Here is a 19,754-nt window from a genome sequence, read left to right on the forward strand (position 1 = left end):
GTGTTTTACAGCTGTTGGATGAAAGTCCAGCTCTGCCTGTTTGTTCTCTCTCGTGAGCCAACAGCTTCCAGTGTCCAGCAGCAGTCATACTGCCAAAGCACCTATTAAAGACACGAGGCTTGAAGCCTTTTGCTACCAATTTTAAACTCAGACATGAAGCTCACTGTTTCAGAAGCTGGTTATGTAAACAGGGTTGCAGAGCTGGAAGTGCAGTTTGAGTTGTATCTGTGTGAGTCACCTGAAGGTGCTCTTCTGCTCTCAGTTCACGAGCATTTAAACGGAGGAGTGCAAGTCAAATGTTAAAAATATCAGCATTATGTGTTTTTTTAAAAACACAGGTATCACACAGGGGTCAGACGAAGTGTGCAATTATTACTCTGCTTATGAGCAGTGAAGAGCGCAGTGAGATACAGATTCAGTAACTCACCGTGTAAATAATAGAAATGCTTTACAGAGCTCTGAAAAAAAGAAGTAATCCATCACTGAGAATTTGCCATTGCCTCAATATATGCCCCACTTATTTTTTCTATTTGAATAGAACATAAACAGGCATATGTTCTATTCAAATAGGAAAAATAAGTTCAACCATAAGTTAAAAAGTTTATTTAAAACAAACAAACAAACAATTTTCAGGTATTGGAGATAAAAACAAAACCACATAAAGCGTTGTTTGACTTTTTTTAGTTCGGACACAAAATAACATATTCATAAATGACCAGAGAGGGAAACAAAAGCTTTCTGATACAGAATGAACAACATTTATATACTGTACATGCATTAATATCTACCATATAATAGTGTAACTGGTGTTCATGTTTTTCTGCCATGTTCCTGTCTTCACACATATAGACGACAGGAAAAAGCTCAGTCTTACTTTGCATTTGAACACGGCTGAATTACCTTTGGGATCTGTATGAAAACACCTTTTTAACATCTCCCACCACTTTCTTCTACTCTGAGGCAAGAAGACATATTGCTTTCTCCTCTTTCCCCTCCGGTGCTCCTCTAAAGTTTGGTCTGGGATTTATTACACACAATCTTTTGTTCATCTTTTCATGACCAGCCTTGTATTTTTCTCCTCCTCCGAGGGTTGTTTAAGGATTCCTACTGCATTTTTTTTTATTTTTTTATTTTTTTTTATGAGTAGCGAATGCCAGTATTTTATATTTCTCTATTGGTGGTGAACTGAAGCCTTGTAAAATGTTTTGTTGCAACAAACTTTCATTTTCTTTACTGAATTTTTTTAAAAGCGCCATCGTAGAAAAATATTTCCCCACTAAACTGCACCTTAGAAACTCTCAGTGTTTCTAGTATGTCATCCCACTTCATCATTGTGTCATACTTTTAGGGTAAATTCATCCTGCACTGCCTTTTACAACAAACGCATGTAAAGTCTACATTTTGCTCGTGGAAGTGTTGTTATTTTATAGATAAGCTATTTTCCTTTCATCTGTTGTTTGGAAATAGAGTTTTCCCTCCGTCAGAGCTGCATTGAATATATAACCCAGAATGTAATTATAATAAAAACACTAGTAAACTTAATTTACATAACACGTCTGAAAGAGCCGATCACAAAGTACACTCTTCAAAAAGTCATGAAATCTGGAAGAAAATATTACTGATAACGATATATTTGATCAGAAACAGTCTCATAATAATTATGTATCTTTATACAAACACGCATCATTGGCATGAGCTACAAACAAACATACTTTGAATGTCTTAAGAACGAAAGCACGTCAATGAGGAGAGTTGTTTTCCAGCAATTGTTTGTACCAAAGAAAGAAGCATGTGACCTTGTATTTCTCTGTCATTTAGAGAACATAAAACTGTACTTCTTTATCCTGTTGTACTGTTTTTCTGTCCCAGCTGACTTCCTCTATTATTACAGGAATTGCTCTCCTCTCTGCTGTCTTTCTGCTTCATCCGATTATCTCCCATCAATTTTCTTTCTAGGGGAACATTTGGGAGCAGATCTTCCAGATATCCTTCATATTGGAGATGATCAATACAGGGCCATTTATAATCACAGTGAGTAATCAATTGATTAGTCTGTCTGTTCCACTAGAACTTTATTAGCACAGGCACCTTCATTCAGGCTGGAGATTATACAGTAATCTAATGTGAAGGAAAAACAGCCAAGGACATATTCATTTGCTTCCCCCTTTGTATTGAGGATATTGATTTCTTATTGTTTATCTATTGAATTAAATCACTAATATTTACCAATATATTTCCCCCCACCTTCTCTTGCCTTTCCTTTCCTCCCCAAGATCTTCTGGCCTCCATTAAGAAACATATTCGTCCCTGTGTTTCTTAACTGCTGGCTAGCCAAAGGTGCCCTGGAGAACATGATCGTAAGTATTTTACAAACTAAAACCCTGTTTTTATTATGCTGTAAACACTGCAGTTGTAATTGTACAAGAGAGAGCAAACACAGCTGTGTTATATCTTCACTACTGCGGGCTATGAGGTTACATTATCCGTTCTCTAGCAGCCGTATACGCTAAGTGAGTTTATACGATGTAACTGCAGAGGATTTCATTGAGAAGGCTAATTCCTTTCTTTCTGGTTAGCTGGCACTCTGATCTATGAACGAGTCAATGCATCTTATTGAATTGTGTTACATTAGTTTGAGGCTCATTAGTCCCTGCTAACAGACTAACACCGGTTGCTTTAATAAATCAGCCTGCTGGAACTAAGCTACACCTAACCATGCATTCAGGTTCACTGAGCTGATTGTCGACATTTGTTTTTACAATTGCCCAAAAGCAGTCTTTTTCACACCTATCTTTGGGTGGTTATATAGAGCGTAAATAATTACGCTCATTCAATTCATCTTCATTATCCAACTAACAGCGTGTGCTGGAGGTTAGAGATACAACACATGCAAATATTTCATGGAATGCAAATCTGTACTGAAAATAACGATGATAAGTTTTACTGTTTGGAAGCCACATTACAGCAGTATCAGGAAAACCAAAACATGGATGTCTGCATAGACACGGTTGGTGGGTGGATTTCTGGTGTTAAAGTATCACTGTTGATGATACTGATTCACCATAGGTGCAAAGTGATTGCTACATGACATTCAAAGAACATTAGATTACATCCACCCGCTGCAGCGCAGCTCTTGCTGTGAATCAGATGAGGCCATGAGCGAGTAAGAGCTTCTTGCCAGGGCGGAAGTTGGCAGATGGTTGAGTCCGGGGCCAGAGAGGTGGTGGCAGGCACAACATGCTAACAAGGTGCAACTGAAAATGAATCAGGACCTGCTACATTTCAACATGAACAGGGAGCAAATGTAGGAGTACGAAAATGTCGAGTTGGATATAGACTGGGTGGAAAAAAATAAGACAGAAATATGTCAATCATGGAATCAGCAAATGTCAGTGTCTGTAGGCAGAGCATCATTGTTTCCTCCACCAATATAATAAAACAAAAGATCTACAAAGGTCAAGAAAAAGCTAATAAACACAGAGCAGAAGTATTTGGACAGTTGGACATTTTTCAACTCCTGGCTGTGTAAAATAAAAGGTACTGCATTCAAGTCCGCTTTAATTTTAGTAGATTTATGCAAATTCAGAAAGAAGTCTGTGTGAAGTATTGCACCTTTAACACAATGATCAAACTTTAGGGCTCTATGAGGATATCGACTGCCTTTTTCTTGTTTCCCAAATGTCTTTGTTGCAGTGGTTGTTGAGTTTTACTTTGTAAACCAGACTGGAAACTAGTTCAGTTCCCACTCAGTGGTGTAGGTATATTAATAAACAGTTTATGCGCAGGAGAATAGATCTGCCCATCTAATAACCTCTTGTCCCGTCTCCAGAATGATTTCCATCGTGCCATCCAGAGGACCCACTCTGCCATGTTCAACCAGGTGTTCATCCTCATCTGCACTTTACTGTGTCTGGTTTTCACCGGGTTAGTGAACCTCTGTTATTCAAACATCTCTTGGAAGCAGACATGCTGTGCTATGAACAGTTAGTGGGGCCGCAGGTGCACAGTTTCTCTGGTGTGGTGAAATGTAACTGAATGACACCATGATCAAGTAGCTAAAGTTATCTCATATGAAGCCAGTTAGCTGCTGGTCCTGAGTACTGCTCTCTATAACTGCTTGAAAAATTTAAATAAATAAGCTTTTCTTTTTTCTTCATACACTTGGTATTTACTATCTTGAAGTTCTGTGAGCAGAAATACTGATCAGCATGTGGCCATTGTATTATTCACCTCTCCTTTATTTCTTATGTCTCATTGATTTCCGCTTTTATAACATCAATTTATTTTAATGTTGGTGTGTTGTCAGAGCTCAGCTCTTTAACAGCCTTTTGTGGACCAAGGCCACCGCCAAGCACCCTCCTCCTTCACCCCACTCTGCCCAGTTAGACCCCCTCATTCCTGCTGCCCCCGGAGGTTTCATTAAATCTTATCAATGAAAAAACACAAATGAATTAGCACAAGCACGGAAAGGAACCTGACGGAACAATCGATGGTGTCACTTTAAATGACATCCTGAGCAGGAGCTCGTTCTCTATTGACTTTGGTGCCCTTTGGTCTCGGGCAAATTGAATTCTGATATCCAGTCCAGACCAGGCTAAATTGAAATAGTGAAGCAGATTGTCTCAGTAAAATATCTCTTCATGTGTTTGATTTGGATTATCTGTACCTGCAGGATACTGTATGATTCCTCATTTTTCTGCAGGGCTTGTGGGATCCAACACCTGGAGAGAGCCGGGAAGAACTTGTCTCTGTTTGACTCCTTCTACTTCTGTATCGTCACCTTCTCCACTGTGGGCTACGGGGACGTCACACCGCAGATCTGGCCCTCCAAACTGCTGGTGGTCATTCTCATCTGCGTTGCCCTGGTGGTCCTCCCACTACAGGTACATAGTTTACAAGGTGTGATCCCAAAGATCTGTGAGTGTTTATGTTGCGCACAAACGGGGAAGAATTTCAAGTTACGTTGCTTGATCATCATCAGCATCTGTCTTGCGTGTGTTTTTGTGATGGTTTGTGGGCATTTCTGATGTCACCCAAGGCCTGAAACTTGAGCAGAGAGCACACCTCAAATTTTGTGTCAAACTTGGAAAATGATTAAACGGAGACCCTTGAAATGCCTCAGAAAATCTACGTTAATAAATGAGCAGGGCGATGTGTTCTGAGTGATAAGAGGGGAAGAACGCCGCTTTCCAAAACCAAAAAGGTTGCATCAGGTTAAGAGACGTCGTCGGGGTCTATCGCCAAAGACTTTCACATTATTAACATCCTCACTGTTGTGCACTTAGCAATAAATTCTCTATCTGTTCACATATAAGTCTCTCCTGATTGAAATCAGCTCTCTGCTCAATTTTCAGGTCCAATATCACAAATGCACAAAAAACAGCTTTTACAGGCTGATGGCAAATAGAAATCTCATGAGATCTTTATGTCTCTGACAGTTTTGGCTGCAGAAGAAATTTGTAAATCTCACTTGAAATTCGAGCCAAATTCACGCGGGATCACACTGGCTGCATCCTAAATTCACCTGGTCACTGTGTTATTTATACTTAATGATCCCAAACACTTTCATCACTTCAAATGTGAGAAGAGTTCACTTTCCCTGCAGAGAGGATGAGAAAAAGAAATGAACTCCTGCTGCTGACAAATTCCTCCATCAGCAACGTTCTCTCCACCTGAGTCCAGGCAGCAAATCCATCCCTTTCATTTTTTATTTCATCCTTGTTGCTCTGGACATCACGCCAACATCTGGTGTCTTTGTTTCAGTTTGAAGAACTCGCATACCTGTGGATGGAGAGCCAGAAGTTGGGGGGGAACTACAGCCGCCACCGTGCACAGACAGAGAAGCATGTGGTGCTGTGTGTCAGCTCGCTGAAGATAGACCTGCTGATGGATTTCCTCAACGAGTTCTACGCTCATCCCAGACTACAGGTACAGAGGGTGGAACAGAGGAGACTCTTTGGGTGTTGAATTTCCTGAACTCTAAAACTTTAGGTTTGCAATATTTCTCCAACAGAGCAGTTTTAAATGCAGTCAAGACACTGCACATTCTGCTGGTCATTTTAACCATCAGTAGAAGATCAGTGTGCGATTAGCTACATCACAAAGAGTCCAGGTTTGTGTTTTGGTGTGCTTACTTGGTTCTGTTTTATAGAATAATGTATTTTCTGCAGTAGTCATGAGGGAAAAGTGCAGGATAATTACATGAAGAGAAGTTCTTCTCGTCACAGTCTCATACCAGATTACTAAACAGCAACATTACAAACATTAACTTTAAACTACATAGAAGTAACAGGCTTTAACTGAATACATTATATACAACTAAACATGGAGTTAAGTATTCGCAAAATTTGAACTGTTTAGAATTTTAATAAAATATTTCTCTCTGCTGTTTTGCTTATTCAGTCTTGAGTATTTAATGTCATGTATAAGGTTGAATAGGTTCAGGCTCAGATGGTAGAGTGGTTTGCACACGAATCATAGGGTTGGCAGTTCAATCTCCGGGTCCTCCTGTGTTCATGCCAAAGTACCCTGGGCAAGACACTGAACCCAGGCGAGCAGCCTGCATGGCACCCTGGTGTGGTGTGTGTTAGTGGCTGAATGGGAGGAAAACTATAAAGCACTTTGAGACCGCTATGGTGGTAAAGCACGATATATAAGTGCAGACCATTTACCGTAAAACCATAACCATGGTCCGTAAGATTACCATAACATTTGAATAAAGACTCCTCATTTTTTTTGTGTCCTGCAGGACTACTACGTGGTGATCCTGTGTCCCACAGAAATAGACATTCAGGTTCGCCGTATCCTCCAGATCCCTCTGTGGTCCCAGAGAGTCATCTACCTGCAAGGATCTGCCCTCAAAGACCAGGACCTGATGAGGGCCAAGTGAGTGAATGCCTGGTTAGAAGTCCCATGTTAAGTGTGTGTGTGTGTGTGTGTGTGTGTGTGTGTGTGTGTGTGTGTGTGTGTGTGTGTGTGTGTGTGTGTGTGTGTGTGTGTGTGCGCAAACAGTGCTGTAAAAGCACAGAATGTGCATTTCATCTTCTTTCAGTCTGGTTGAATCGAACCTTTTGTTTTATTGATTGTATTGTCTGGATAGGAATCACAGCTAATTGAATGTGGACATTAAATTGATGGTGTCAGTCCTCGACTGGCAGCGCAGAGCCTCTAAAGTGCAGTCAGAGGTTGAGATCCAGTACTTACAAGTCCACTTGGCTGCCCTTTGCTTGCACATCAGTGTAATGGGATTTCACCCTGCATTGATCACATCAGAGGGCACACACAGAAGCCGCAACACCTGAATATGTTCAAGCTGTCATTTCTGTTGATGGCAATAGAAAATATTACTGCGGCAGTGTTCCTTTTATAGTTTAATGGTTGCTTCAGGGGATCCTGCTGATCCCCGCCAGATGTTGTTTCCAGCTTTTTGCTTGTTGTGTTATGATGCAATACTTGTGAAATGAGGTGGAACTACTTCTCAGTAGCACATGAAACTTTGAAATCATAAATTTCTCAAGGTGCAGAGTTGTGCAGGTGATTAGGTGCTTAGAGAATTACATGCACTGAGATGTGATGGATAAAATCATGGATGTGCCAGCCATGATCTGCTGAACATCTTCATTTTGTTGTTCACTTCAAGTTCACAGAACATGTGAGTTTTCTGGTACAGGTGAACGCTCTCTGTCCCGCAGGTGTCGCAGCACTGCAATTGTATTTGTGGCAGATTGTTTCCATGCAAGAATGGAGCTGTTCACCTTTTCAGCAGTTGTCATGGGACATTAGCATTCATTCGTTCTGAGCTATTCTTTAAAGCATTGATCCACTGAAATAATTAATTTCATGTGTGGTTGAATGTCCTATTCGCAGCCACCAGCCCGAAACCGTGTCTGTCTGAGCCTCTGTCTTATTCTGTTTGTGTCTCTGTCGTTCCTTCAGGATGGACGACGCTGAGGCCTGCTTCATCCTGAGCAGCAGGAACGAAGTGGACCGAACTGCTGCTGTGAGTCACTCCAACAGCAATTTGTCAAAGCAGCCATAAACTCTGCTTCCAGGGTAAACCCTCTCGTGCTATGAATGATTTGTAATTTGCCTTCGCACTTTACTTCCTTTTCAAATGAGCTGAGTCGGAGACATTCAGGTGATGTTGAGTATTGCGAGTGCACTGAATCCCTAAGGCAAACTTCAAGGTCCATAAATTTCATGCTGTATTTATAAATGAGCCACCAAATGAGTAAAAACGGAAATATTTCTGCTCCCACAGGACCACCAGACTATTTTGAGGGCGTGGGCTGCGAAGGACTTTGCTCCAAACTGTCCTCTCTACGTCCAGATCCTCAAACCAGAAAATAAATTTCATGTTAAATTTGCTGGTAAGTGTGAAAACACCTTTAGAAACAAAATCATTTCTCATTTCCTAAATCTGAAAGATATTTTTTTCTCTTTCAATCAGATCATGTCGTGTGTGAAGAGGAGTTCAAGTACGCCATGCTGGCACTCAACTGTGTGTGCCCGGCCACGTCGACCTTAGTCACTCTCCTGGTTCACACCTCCAGAGGACAGTGAGTACATCCCACTAATATTGAAACAGTTTATGAGAGCATTTATTTACAATGATGTCCACTCACAGTGTGCACTTTTATTACTGTATGAGTGGGTATTATGGTCCTGCACTAATCTCTCCAAATCTTACCCCTGGAATTTACTTTAGGTGAGACCCGAGGGCATTAAATATCAAAGCGCATTCCACCTTCCTATATTTGATGCATTTCATTTATTTATTCATTAGTTCAATTAAAATCCTGGTTATAATTTTTTAGGTCAAATTTTGACTCTTTTTTTTTAAAAATACACCTATTTGTTTTCCTGTTGCTGGTTAGTTGAAAAGATCAATACCAATCTCTCGCAAGAGAGCTGAGCATCAACATTTTCTATTGTTTCTCAGCCTGACAAACCTGATGCTGTGTCTTTGCTCCGTGTTGAGATGAACCTCCACAAGTGAATTATTTTTGCTTGCATGGCAACTGTTTCAATTAAGTAAATCTTCCTTGCTTTGAGTGCTCTGATAATGTTAAATATTATTTTCTGTTGTTATTCATGTACACAGATTCAATTGCATTTCCTGAAAGATCCTGACAGGCTCATTTCTGTGCCATCACCTCTGCAGAAACAAATCACTGAACTTCACTCTGTTTTGAGTTTAATCTCTGAATCTGTGTTTGTCACAGTTTACTCACTGCTGTCCACATCAGAGACACCTGACATCCATTTTAATCTCCATCATGGAAACTCGCACTGACTTTAGGCTCTTAAATGTGACAGGAATTAAAACAGACTTCTTTGTGGCAGATGTTAATTTAAACATGATCAAATGAATTAAAACCCATAACTTCCATGACGTGTTTAAATACAATGAGAGTCTTTAGGCTCGTGTTCATTACTGTGAGTAGAATTGAGGAGGCTGGGGAGTACGGGGTCAGGAAAGGTTGGATTTATAAGTCTGTGAGGAAATGAGAACCCCTGACATGGAAAATAAAGGCAAATCTGATTTTCCTTTCATGAAATGAAATTACTCTTGTGCCACAGTTTAAATAACAACTGAGAAATTGATGCCAACGCAGTTATATTCCAACATCTAATTTAGGCATAAGGCCAATATTTCACTTTAAGATGGCAGTCCATGATGGAAATCTGAAGCTTCATATTACCGTAATTCAAGCAGTGAATATTGTGATAATCCTTTTTCCAGGGAGGGGCAGTTGTCACCGGAGCAGTGGCAGAGGATATACGGTCGTTGCTCTGGAAACGAGGTCTACCACATCCGCCTGTGTGACAGCAAGTTTTTTGGGGAGTATGATGGAAAGAGCTTCACCTACGCCTCCTTTCACGCCCACAAGAAGTGAGAACGTTTATCATATTGGAGTAATTGTTAATGAGAAATAGGTGGTGCTCAGGTCCTTTTTAAACCACCCCTCCAGGTACGGCGTGTGTTTGATCGGTGTGAAGAGGGAGGACAACAAGAGCATCCTCCTGAACCCCGGTCCTCGCCACATAATGGCCGCCGCCGACACCTGCTACTACATCAACATCACCAAGGAGGAGAACTCGGCCTTCATCTTCAAACAAGAGGAGAAGCACAGCAAGGGCCTGCCCGCCACCGGCCTCTATGACGCCCCCTCCAGGCTGCCGGTGCACAGCATCATTGCCAGCATGGGTAAGGCTGCCAAAAGCCAGAGGCAGAATAACAGTAATGTTCAGAAGCAGAGAAGCAGGTGAAGAAAGGAGACCAGAGAGGAGGATGGAGGGTTATGTTTGTATGAGGCTTATCATTTAATGGCTGAGAGGGTTTCCGTGTACAAAGAGAAAATGGATGCTTTGTTGTTTGTTTACTCTGAAATGCACTCACACAACGGTGGCCGCCTCAGTGGAGCTGTTTGCTTTTGCTGACTGTTACGCATGACATTTTTCTTCCACGCTTTTTTAATTTGTTGGCTGACATTATTGTGTTATGCTTTTCTTTGACCTGTGAAAGTTGATCAGGCCACTTCATATGGTAAGTTAGTTACAACTTCTAAGATTTTCACAATATATATTATTTACTCATTGAATATTATAAAACATTTGAATTTATTATTTAGTCATTCTCAGAACAAGAGTGATATTTCATTACTGTTTAACTAATACCTTAATTCTTCTGTAACTTTAATATTCTTGAACAAAAATCACAATTTAACATAAAGAATGATACATGTACAGTACATATATCATGTATCTGATATTTCTGACAAGTCTTAATGATCTCATGCATGAACAATACATTAATACATTAATTAAAGCATGAACTAAGGTGAGTACATAATTCATGATTATGATTTATTGAACATGATCATGATGAAGACTTGAACCAAACTCTGCAGCACAGAGCACATCTAAAATCATCCTAAACTAAGCATTAGTTACTCATGAGGTCATTATGTTTGTGGCCCCTAAGTGTTGAACATTTCATCTCTACTGTCCAATGTGGCTAAAACTGTAGTAAGTGCTGGAACGAATGTGAGAACAAACGTTTTTCAAGTTTTATGATGTCTGAATTATTATGTTTGTTAGAAATTGTCCAATCACAGCACATCATGGTGATTGTAGATGTGCTCCGTGCTGCACAGTTTGGTTCGGTGGTTCAACATTTTTTGCAAAGAATAATAATGATCATGCTTAATAAATCATAATCATTGATGTGCTTACCTTAGTTAATGCTTTAATTGACGTGTTGTTAAATGCATGAGATCATACATAAATGACCTTGAACTCATGTTATTTCCTGATGATTTCATGAGGTATTAATGCATGAAGTAATGCTTAAGTAACGCATGAATTCATGCATGAATCCTTGATAACCCTGAAGTGAAGTGTTACCTTATACACCTGATATATGCATTTTACATATATCATCCATCATATTGCAAACAGCTAATATGATGTATGTCAGGGACATATTTATTGACAAACACACTGCTACTCATGATAAATGGAGAACGTCCTCATTCAGAAAGCAACGCATTTTCTCCTCAAGGTCAAGCTCATGAATTCAAGTTGGTAATAGGAATGTGAAGGACGAAGATGCTGAATAAATTAAACCTGTCCTATATTATATCCAGGATGAAAAAGCTTCTCCACCAGGAGAATGTGACCATGGTCACGAGTTCACCACAGCATTAATGTGCAAACTGTTGACTCCAAACCACATTACAGTAAAAGTGCTGCGCGAGCTATTTCTACGTATCGGCATGAAGTGCGTTTCTCAAAGAAGAACCTCATGTAATTTCCAGGTACTGTAGCCATTGATCTGCAGCAGCCTGATCCTCCCGAGGAAAGCAGCAAACTGACCATACCAACAGAAAATGGAGCCGGAAGCCGCCGGCCGAGCATCGCACCCGTCCTAGAGATCGCCGACTCCTCCGCCATTCTGCCCTGCGACCTCCTCAGCGACCAATCAGAGGACGAGACCAACCAGTCGGACGAGGAGGGCTCTGTAGGATCAGAGTAAGGTTTTTTTTTAAATTTTTCTAGAGGACAGTGTGTCTTGTCTTTCAGCAGTAAAAGAAAGTAAAAAGTGTCAAGTGTCCTGTGCTCCAAACGTGATTGATCTCACCTCTCCTCTTCTTCACGTCTCAGTGGTGGTAGGAGGAGAGATGGATGGGTTTAAAATAGGCATGTAATCAGTGTGTCGAAGTGGCAGTGATGAATGTGTGTGTCATGACTGGGAGGTCAGCGCTTTTCTCGTGTAAGATGTCCCTGCACAGATGCGAACTCTCTTCGCCCGTGTATCAGCTGGCCAGACAGATAGTCGCTGTTACAGGATTACAGCGAGTCAGAGGAAGGCCAAGGCTGGCGAATATTTACTCTGTTTGTATCTGGTTTATTTAGACGGAGATCCGTTCAGGACAGATGGGTTTCTAAAGCTTCAGCCCTAACAAGTCCATCTGAACACAGTTAGACATCAGTGAGTCTCATAAAGTTAGATACAACATGGTCCGCCAACCTCTGAGCCTCTGTTTCTGCACCGCATCGCGCTTTAATACTTTTTCTGCTTTAAGAGTTGTCAGAAGCAGTTCTTCAGAAATATCTGCAGAGAAGCATTGAATAAAACTCAAGGTCCCACAGTGCCACCATGTGGTGATCAGTGGGTACATACATCTGTAATCACAGGAATCTCTTCAATTAGCAAACTATAGAGAGCACCATAAAACTGATGAGGCATTTTCAGCTGACACATCACAAATCAAGGCACACAGAACCAACCTGACACAAATTAAAACAAGACACAACTCAAACTAAACAGACTCTGTAGTGGAATTAGTCATTCAGGCTTATAAACGTCAGTAATTATAGTAAAGCAGCTGCTCAATTAAATAAAAAACTTAAAGCCAGACACATTTTATATATTGGCAGAAATTCATGGTGATATTCAGTTTGACTAAGTAAGGATGTAAATAAGGAGGGATTCAGTGATACTAACATAAATCTTGGCAAGGTAAACTTTCAGCTGAACTACAGGCAATTTGTGTGTGTGGTTGTGTTCAGCATTTCCTTTAGAGAAGAATAAGCTGTGGAGAGGAATGAAACTCTCGGTTGAAAGGTTTCCCCCTTCACTTTTAGTTTTCTGATATCAATTAAAAAGCTAATATCTTTCCAATAGTTCAGTCGAGGTTTTTAGGCCTAGTTTTCTGACACCACTAAATGGTTTTTTTTCCCTTCAGTTTTGTGAAAGGCTATCCTCCCAACTCGCCCTACATCGGCAGCTCTCCGACCCTGTGCCACCTCCTACCACAGAAGGCTTCGTTCTGCTGCCTTCGCCTCGACAAGGTGAATTCACACACAAACACCTACACACACCTGACATGTATCTCCTTCTCCTCACCATCTTATTCCAGTAAAATCTAACTGTTATGTGATTTGTCTCCTAAGAGCGCAGTGCAACTTAAAACCTTGACTGACTTCCTGTCCAATTGTCTCCATTCAGGGCTGCACACACAACAGCTTCGAGGATGCCAAGGCGTACGGCTTCAAGAATAAGCTGATTATAGTTTCTGCAGAGACAGCAGGAAACGGTCTCTACAACTTCATAGTCCCTCTGCGGGCCTATTATCGACCCAGAAAGGAGCTGAACCCCATAGTGCTGCTGCTAGACTACCCGTAAGGCTGTTAACCTCCAATCTGCTCTTTGTTTGTTTCTACTCCTACAATGATGCAAAAGCATTGAAATTCTCATAATTACACCCAAAACTTAGGAGTGATGTCTTTTTTATATAAAGGCTTTTAACCCATATTTTACCTACACCTTTAATGTATGTGCATATAACACAATACAGATTAAACCCATGCTAATTCAATATATTGTTACCATATGAGTTGGAATAGCAACCAGCCAATGAGCCTTAATCTGGAGCTCCTTTTATCACATGGATGTCTGTGTTGGATAAAGACTTGTAGTGGGAGGACTTTTTGGGCTACTTGTATACTCATTCATGACATCAGTCATTTCAGAGACTGACATCCATAGAAGTCATTTTCTGAACTCATTTTCAGAGCACCACAATTGTCTGCAGTAGATTTAAATATAGGTTGTATATAATTAAAATTCATTTTATACAGCTAATGGATATATAGGTTAACAAGTTACAGAAATGATCCTGTAATTACATCATAAAACAAAGTTCTCCGTGCAGAACGCTTAAGTGAAGTTCAGAGAGAAAGTATAGAAGTGGATCTATGTGTGCCTGTTAGTGTTGTAGTGTATATTTGCATTTGTTTATGGGCATATGTGGGCTTGAGATTAAAGAAAATTGCACGAGTACTTTATATGTTTGCAATTTCAAACAGCCAAATTGCTTTCAGTGGAGAATTGATCATGGCAGCTGGAACTATAGATTTGCTTCAAGATGAAGGAAAAATCGCTTCTATTTGCTTCTACTTGCGAGCCTATTTGTGTGTTGGGGCGTGTCTACATTTGTGTGTTGCAGCACACTCGCTATGGGTTTCATTAACTCTGCACTTGCTGAAACAGATAAACTACACAAACACAGAGCCAGGACAGCTCCGGCTAAGTGAGGAGTTTCCATAGCAACCGTTTTTTGTAAATGCTCCTATTGCATCGAAGAATGAAGTATTTATTTCCCTCTTGTTGCCTAATAAACTGAAATGGATTTGCTCTGCCCCTCGTCAACGAGCAAACTTCAGGAAATGAAGTAATCTGTCACCGGGGTTTATGAAGATAATTAGTGTGGAATTCATGTTTCCTGTTTCCTGCAGACCAGACAACCACTTCTTAGAGGCCATTTGCTGCTTTCCAATGGTTTACTTCATGGCTGGCACTATCGATAAGTAAGTGTTTAAATTATACCAAACATGCTTATTTGATTACCTACCGTAATGTATGTAATCATTTTTAATGAACGCATAGCTCCCACATCATAATTGCATCATAAATGACGGTTGGTGTATTGTGTTAGTGGATGAAGGAGAGTGCGCTGCTTTCTAGACTCAAGTTCTGAAGTGATGTTCAAATATCATACAGCATGAAAGCTGTTACAAAAACACACCTGTTTTTAGCAGCATGTGAAATGCTTTAAGTGAACACTCCATGTTGGATTGCAGCAGTTTTAACTGCTGGTTAGTTTGAACTTTGTGATTTAATGACTTCAGTAAATTGTAATTTGGCTGCCTGGGAAAATTGGCTGCTCTTCAAAAAAAAAAAGAAAAAAAGGAAGAGAAAGTCACTGAAGCAACAGAAAGTTGTAACGTCACTGCCAAAAATAACCTTTTTAAGAAGAGAACCATAAAAATGAATTCCACTGTCCGTCCTTTTTAAATGTAGGTGACTGTTTTATTTTTGTCTGAATACATAGAAAAAGACTTGTAAGTGGTCAAATGTCCAGTAATAATAACCTAAGCAGTGTCGTTTGTGCTGACTGTGCCACATTATCTATTTTTGTTTGAAATCTTAACCGTCTCACCTGCAATAAAGTGTAAATATTCAGTAACAACTAACCTCTATGGAAGAACTCTTTTTTTCTGCTGAATTTTTCCTGCTGATGCATAAATCTGCACTTAGTAAACACTTAACTAGTCCGATTTAATCCAGTAAATTGATGCAGATGATGTTTGGGTGAAGTGGGTACACTTTGCTAGAAGAGATTAAATTGATGTTTACTACTTTTTGTAGTTGTAGTTATGTAATAAATACACAGATTTTATTGGACGAGACCTGCTTATATGTTTGCTGATATTCGCCTTTATGAGAACTTTTTTTTACAGAACATAATGCAGTAAAGGATGCTTTTACTGCCGACTCTGTCTCGAATTGTCGACGAAAAACTGCTTAGAGACAGTATGTCTGTATTACAGCCTCGAAGAATATGCATGCAGGAACAGCTTTGTATAATGAACAGAGACTTCAGAGCTATTGGTCAGATATTCATAGCACATTGTTTTCCAAACCATTTTAAGATGATTAGTAAACAGACATCTTATAGGAAGCAACTTAATTCTGCAGCAGATACTTTGTTTCTAATTTACGACCTGGACCTCCGACCTTTAACCTCTTTGCCAAGTTTAGGTATCATGCTGAGCTGGGTGAAGCCTTAAAATGCACACTAAGAGAAAGTCTGGCTCCAAGCATAGCAAGCCGTCACTTAAGACAGAAATTAAGTGATTATGAATTAGTTAACATAAGAATAATGCTAACAAAGTTTATTACTGACTGTACTTTCACAGTCTTGTATTGTAAAAGTATCTCTGGTCATAAACACTGTTGTCTTCTGAATGGACCAGCTTGGACAACCTGCTGCAGTGTGGGATAATCTACGCAGACAACTTGGTGGTGGTGGACAAGGAGAGCACCATGAGTGCAGAGGAAGACTACATGGCAGACGCCAAGACCATCGTCAACGTCCAGACTATGTTCAGGTAACGGAGAGGGCTTCACTGCAGAGGCAGGAAACAACTGCAATTGTTGCTGAGTGTTTATGTGTGAGCTGCGTGAAACGGATTCACTCAATTAACTTCCTCGTCTGTTCTCACTGTGATGAATAGAGTAAATAATGGTGTTGTGGAGTTTCCCAGAATGGAGAACGAGTTCATGTCAAAGATAAACTACAGTTGCCAAAGCTGTGAAAGTGCTTTTTTTTATTTAGCAACAAGAATTGATAGCATTTATCACTGCCACGTCGGGTCTGAGCACGAGCACAAAGCATTGCATCTCTCCATTAACAGCCCTCTCTCTTGTTTTCCTCTCCCAGGTTGTTCCCGAGCCTCAGCATCATCACCGAGCTCACGCACCCGTCCAACATGAGGTTCATGCAGTTCAGAGCTAAGGACTGCTACTCACTCGCCCTGTCCAAGCTGGAGAAGGTGAGAGGATCAGGACGGGCGAGCTATGTGCCGATGGCCTGCCTTTATATTACGATGTTTTCTTTCCTGCAGATGAAACATGTAGTCATGTTTTTACAAGACAGGTCAGAGCTTGATTATTATAGTGTAATGTTTAAAACGGATAATAATAAGCACCTTGGATTGTCCAGTAGAGCTTAGTTTTGCTTTGTCTTAGCATGTTGCCCCAAATCTTATTGCGATTTCAAGCCTGTCACAAAATCACACATAAATACATGAATGAACGAGGCAAAGTATTGATCAATGTTGATCATTATGTTTTGCATATTTACTGGTAAAAATAATATTTTTCTCTTTCCTCCTACAAATTAAACCTGCTCTGGCATCACAAGGAAGGGAGAGAGATGGATCTGTTAACATCTGTATACACAGCATTTCACCTTCCACAAACTCAAGTAATGGGGTTTATTGTTTTATATAATCGTAGTGCTGTTTTACATGTATTTAGGTTCTGTGATCAGGTCTTGTTTTTTCAAACATTAACACAAAAGGAACAGATAAGGATTATCATTAATATCTTGACTCATATTAATTTGATGTGCATCGAGAGGCAAAAAACGCAATGGGCTTATTTGAAGCCTCCACCTAGATAATGTTAAAAGTTCATAAAGTTTACATAGCCTGCGGAAATAATATTGCTACATAAAAATAATGGAAACAAAAAAGCAACAAAATGTATATGACAACCACAGCAAAAACAATAATCTCAAAATTAAGGCAATAAATATGAGTATGATGGTGTGTGTGTGTGTGTGTGTGTGTGTGTGTGTGTGTGTGCATATGTTACAGTTACAAAGCAGCAGTTGAATGTATTTTTAAGCTCCTTTCAAAGCATTTTATAGAGGAACAGATTCCATAATTGATTTACTTATTTATATATCGTATCAAAAATGTACCTCTGCGGGTGAGAATATTATGGAAGTAACAATTTAAAAACTGATTAAAGTTCATAAATTTTTAAAGTATCCAGACTCTTAGCTATAGATGTTTCCTGAACCGTTCTTTCTTCCTACCTACAGTGATAGATTTCACCTTCACTTTCCTTTAAAAACAAATGTGTTAACCATCCTGCAAATTTGAGTGTTAGAAACCTCTTCAGGTCTTTTCACTTCAAGTGTTCTTAGAAAGCAAAAGAAAAAAAGAGCAATAGCTCAGTAAACACACAGAAAAAGGGAGTTGTTGTTCTGTTTCTCAAATTGTTTGTCTTTGTGTTTGCTGCTGTTTTCAGATCGAGCGCGATAAGGGCTCCAACCTGGCCTTCATGTTCCGGCTGCCGTTCGCTGCGGGCAGGGTGTTCAGTATCAGCATGCTGGACACGCTGCTCTACCAGGTGGGATGAACAGAATTCGGGCTTGAACTGGAGATAAATATAGGCCTGAGACGTGGACACACGTCAGTCAGTCAATTCTGCTGTCTTAGAAATTTGTGCTGCACGAAAGCAACGATGTGAAACGTTTGTCCAAAACAGCTGCCACATCATTTATTGTAAAAAGAAAGTAGATGAAAAGAAAATTCACACTGTTCAAATTTGTAGCCATATATTATATAACCAAAATAGATTAATGTACAAGTAAAAGGGAACTTGCACAAAGCGGATTTATGCTATGAAACAATGTGGAACCATCGAATTGTTGTTTTTGAATATTAAATAAGCTCAACTTGCACAATATATTGGGTACAATATAGACATAATTATCTCTTCTTGCTGAACAAGCTGTTAGTGACTGGGCTTGTTTGGTGCAGTTGAAAACGTTGTCTCTGTTTGGACAGTCTTTCGTGAAGGACTACATGATCGCCATTGCGAGGCTTCTCCTCGGACTGGACACCACGCCCGGCTCCGGGTACCTGTGCGCTGTACGTTCGGCTGCTTCTACGTCTTTCCTACGTTTGAATAAATGAGCGCGTGACGTGCAGCGACTTGATCGTGGTTCTCTGTCCTCAGATGAAGATCACAGAGGAGGACCTGTGGATCAGGACGTACGGCAGACTCTTCCAGAAACTGTGTTCCTCCAGCGCTGAGATCCCCATCGGGATCTACCGCACCGAGTCGCACATGTTCTCCACCTCAGAGGCGAGTTGAGCTTAGTCACATACTTCATATCTGCTCTGGTTTGAGCTTTGGCTTCTGGTTTCCTGTCATCATTCATTCCTCTTGGAAATGTTAAGTATTGCTTCTCTTTTCTCACTGATATTTGTGTTTATGAATCCAGTCCTTGCTTTGCATTCTCTCTGCTCTCTTTTTTTCTTTTCCTAAAATATCTTCCCTTTGTTTGAGTCTGTGCCTCTCCTCTTTTTTTTAATTTTTATTTTAATTAACCCTCATTTGCATCATTGACAAACTAGAATGTTGCAGTAGACAGCAATTTATGCCAAGCAGGTGAAGGAAATTAACATTTTGGGTTGGACATTAAGGTTTTTGATCAGCCTCCAATAAGCAGCTCACAGACAAACTCAACTACCAATAGGGTTAATTTCCTCCTGTGTAATGGTGATGCTTGAGGCTTCGAATGATTTAGTTTGCTTTGGATGCTCCCATCTTTCATTGCATCTCTGTTTGGATGTCTGTTTGTCCTTTTCTTTTTTCAGTGCAAGGACACTCACGCACAGGTGAGATCCAAAGCTGTGCTTCATGCAGTAGCTCAGTCAGCTGTCACCTTTTGCTTTAAGCAGGCAAAGATGAAAACATACCTTACTGGCATTTTTTGGAATATCAAAATTTCATATCCTTCATATTATTATAAGGGATGCTTTGAAAAATGGTACCTAGAAACCATAAAAGACAGAAGTTTGCAGAAGGGCATTTAAATTCC

General features: G+C 40.2%; 1 protein-coding gene across 21 annotated transcripts in view; it reads left to right on the forward strand.

The window, feature by feature from the left end:
- LOC138191714 (potassium channel subfamily T member 1-like) overlaps nt 1-19,754 on the forward strand; it is a 70,366-nt gene that overhangs the window by 39,715 nt on the left and 10,897 nt on the right. For 8 of the 21 annotated variants that reach the window (XM_069138654.1, XM_069138655.1, XM_069138660.1 and 5 more), the window contains 23 exons: nt 1,957-2,031; nt 2,274-2,357; nt 3,830-3,924; nt 4,703-4,883; nt 5,764-5,928; nt 6,749-6,885; nt 7,936-7,999; nt 8,261-8,369; nt 8,450-8,558; nt 9,746-9,895; nt 9,975-10,210; nt 10,529-10,549; nt 11,823-12,036; nt 13,254-13,359; nt 13,517-13,689; nt 14,806-14,877; nt 16,327-16,461; nt 16,794-16,905; nt 17,277-17,339; nt 18,173-18,274; nt 18,715-18,798; nt 18,887-19,015; nt 19,531-19,551. In XM_069138654.1, the coding sequence (XP_068994755.1) occupies nt 1,957-2,031; nt 2,274-2,357; nt 3,830-3,924; nt 4,703-4,883; nt 5,764-5,928; nt 6,749-6,885; nt 7,936-7,999; nt 8,261-8,369; nt 8,450-8,558; nt 9,746-9,895; nt 9,975-10,210; nt 10,529-10,549; nt 11,823-12,036; nt 13,254-13,359; nt 13,517-13,689; nt 14,806-14,877; nt 16,327-16,461; nt 16,794-16,905; nt 17,277-17,339; nt 18,173-18,274; nt 18,715-18,798; nt 18,887-19,015; nt 19,531-19,551 (2,637 nt within the window). The remainder of the gene's footprint in view (nt 1-1,956; nt 2,032-2,273; nt 2,358-3,829; nt 3,925-4,702; nt 4,884-5,763; nt 5,929-6,748; nt 6,886-7,935; nt 8,000-8,260; nt 8,370-8,449; nt 8,559-9,745; nt 9,896-9,974; nt 10,211-10,528; nt 10,550-11,822; nt 12,037-13,253; nt 13,360-13,516; nt 13,690-14,805; nt 14,878-16,326; nt 16,462-16,793; nt 16,906-17,276; nt 17,340-18,172; nt 18,275-18,714; nt 18,799-18,886; nt 19,016-19,530; nt 19,552-19,754) is intronic. The other 13 variants (XM_069138668.1, XM_069138671.1, XM_069138674.1 and 10 more) reach the window with 6 other exon arrangements.

This window comes from Embiotoca jacksoni, unplaced genomic scaffold (genome assembly GCF_022577435.1).
Source record: "Embiotoca jacksoni isolate LCO1_2020_lvr unplaced genomic scaffold, fEmbJac1.0.p SCAF_8, whole genome shotgun sequence".
Taxonomy (NCBI): domain Eukaryota; kingdom Metazoa; phylum Chordata; class Actinopteri; family Embiotocidae; genus Embiotoca; species Embiotoca jacksoni.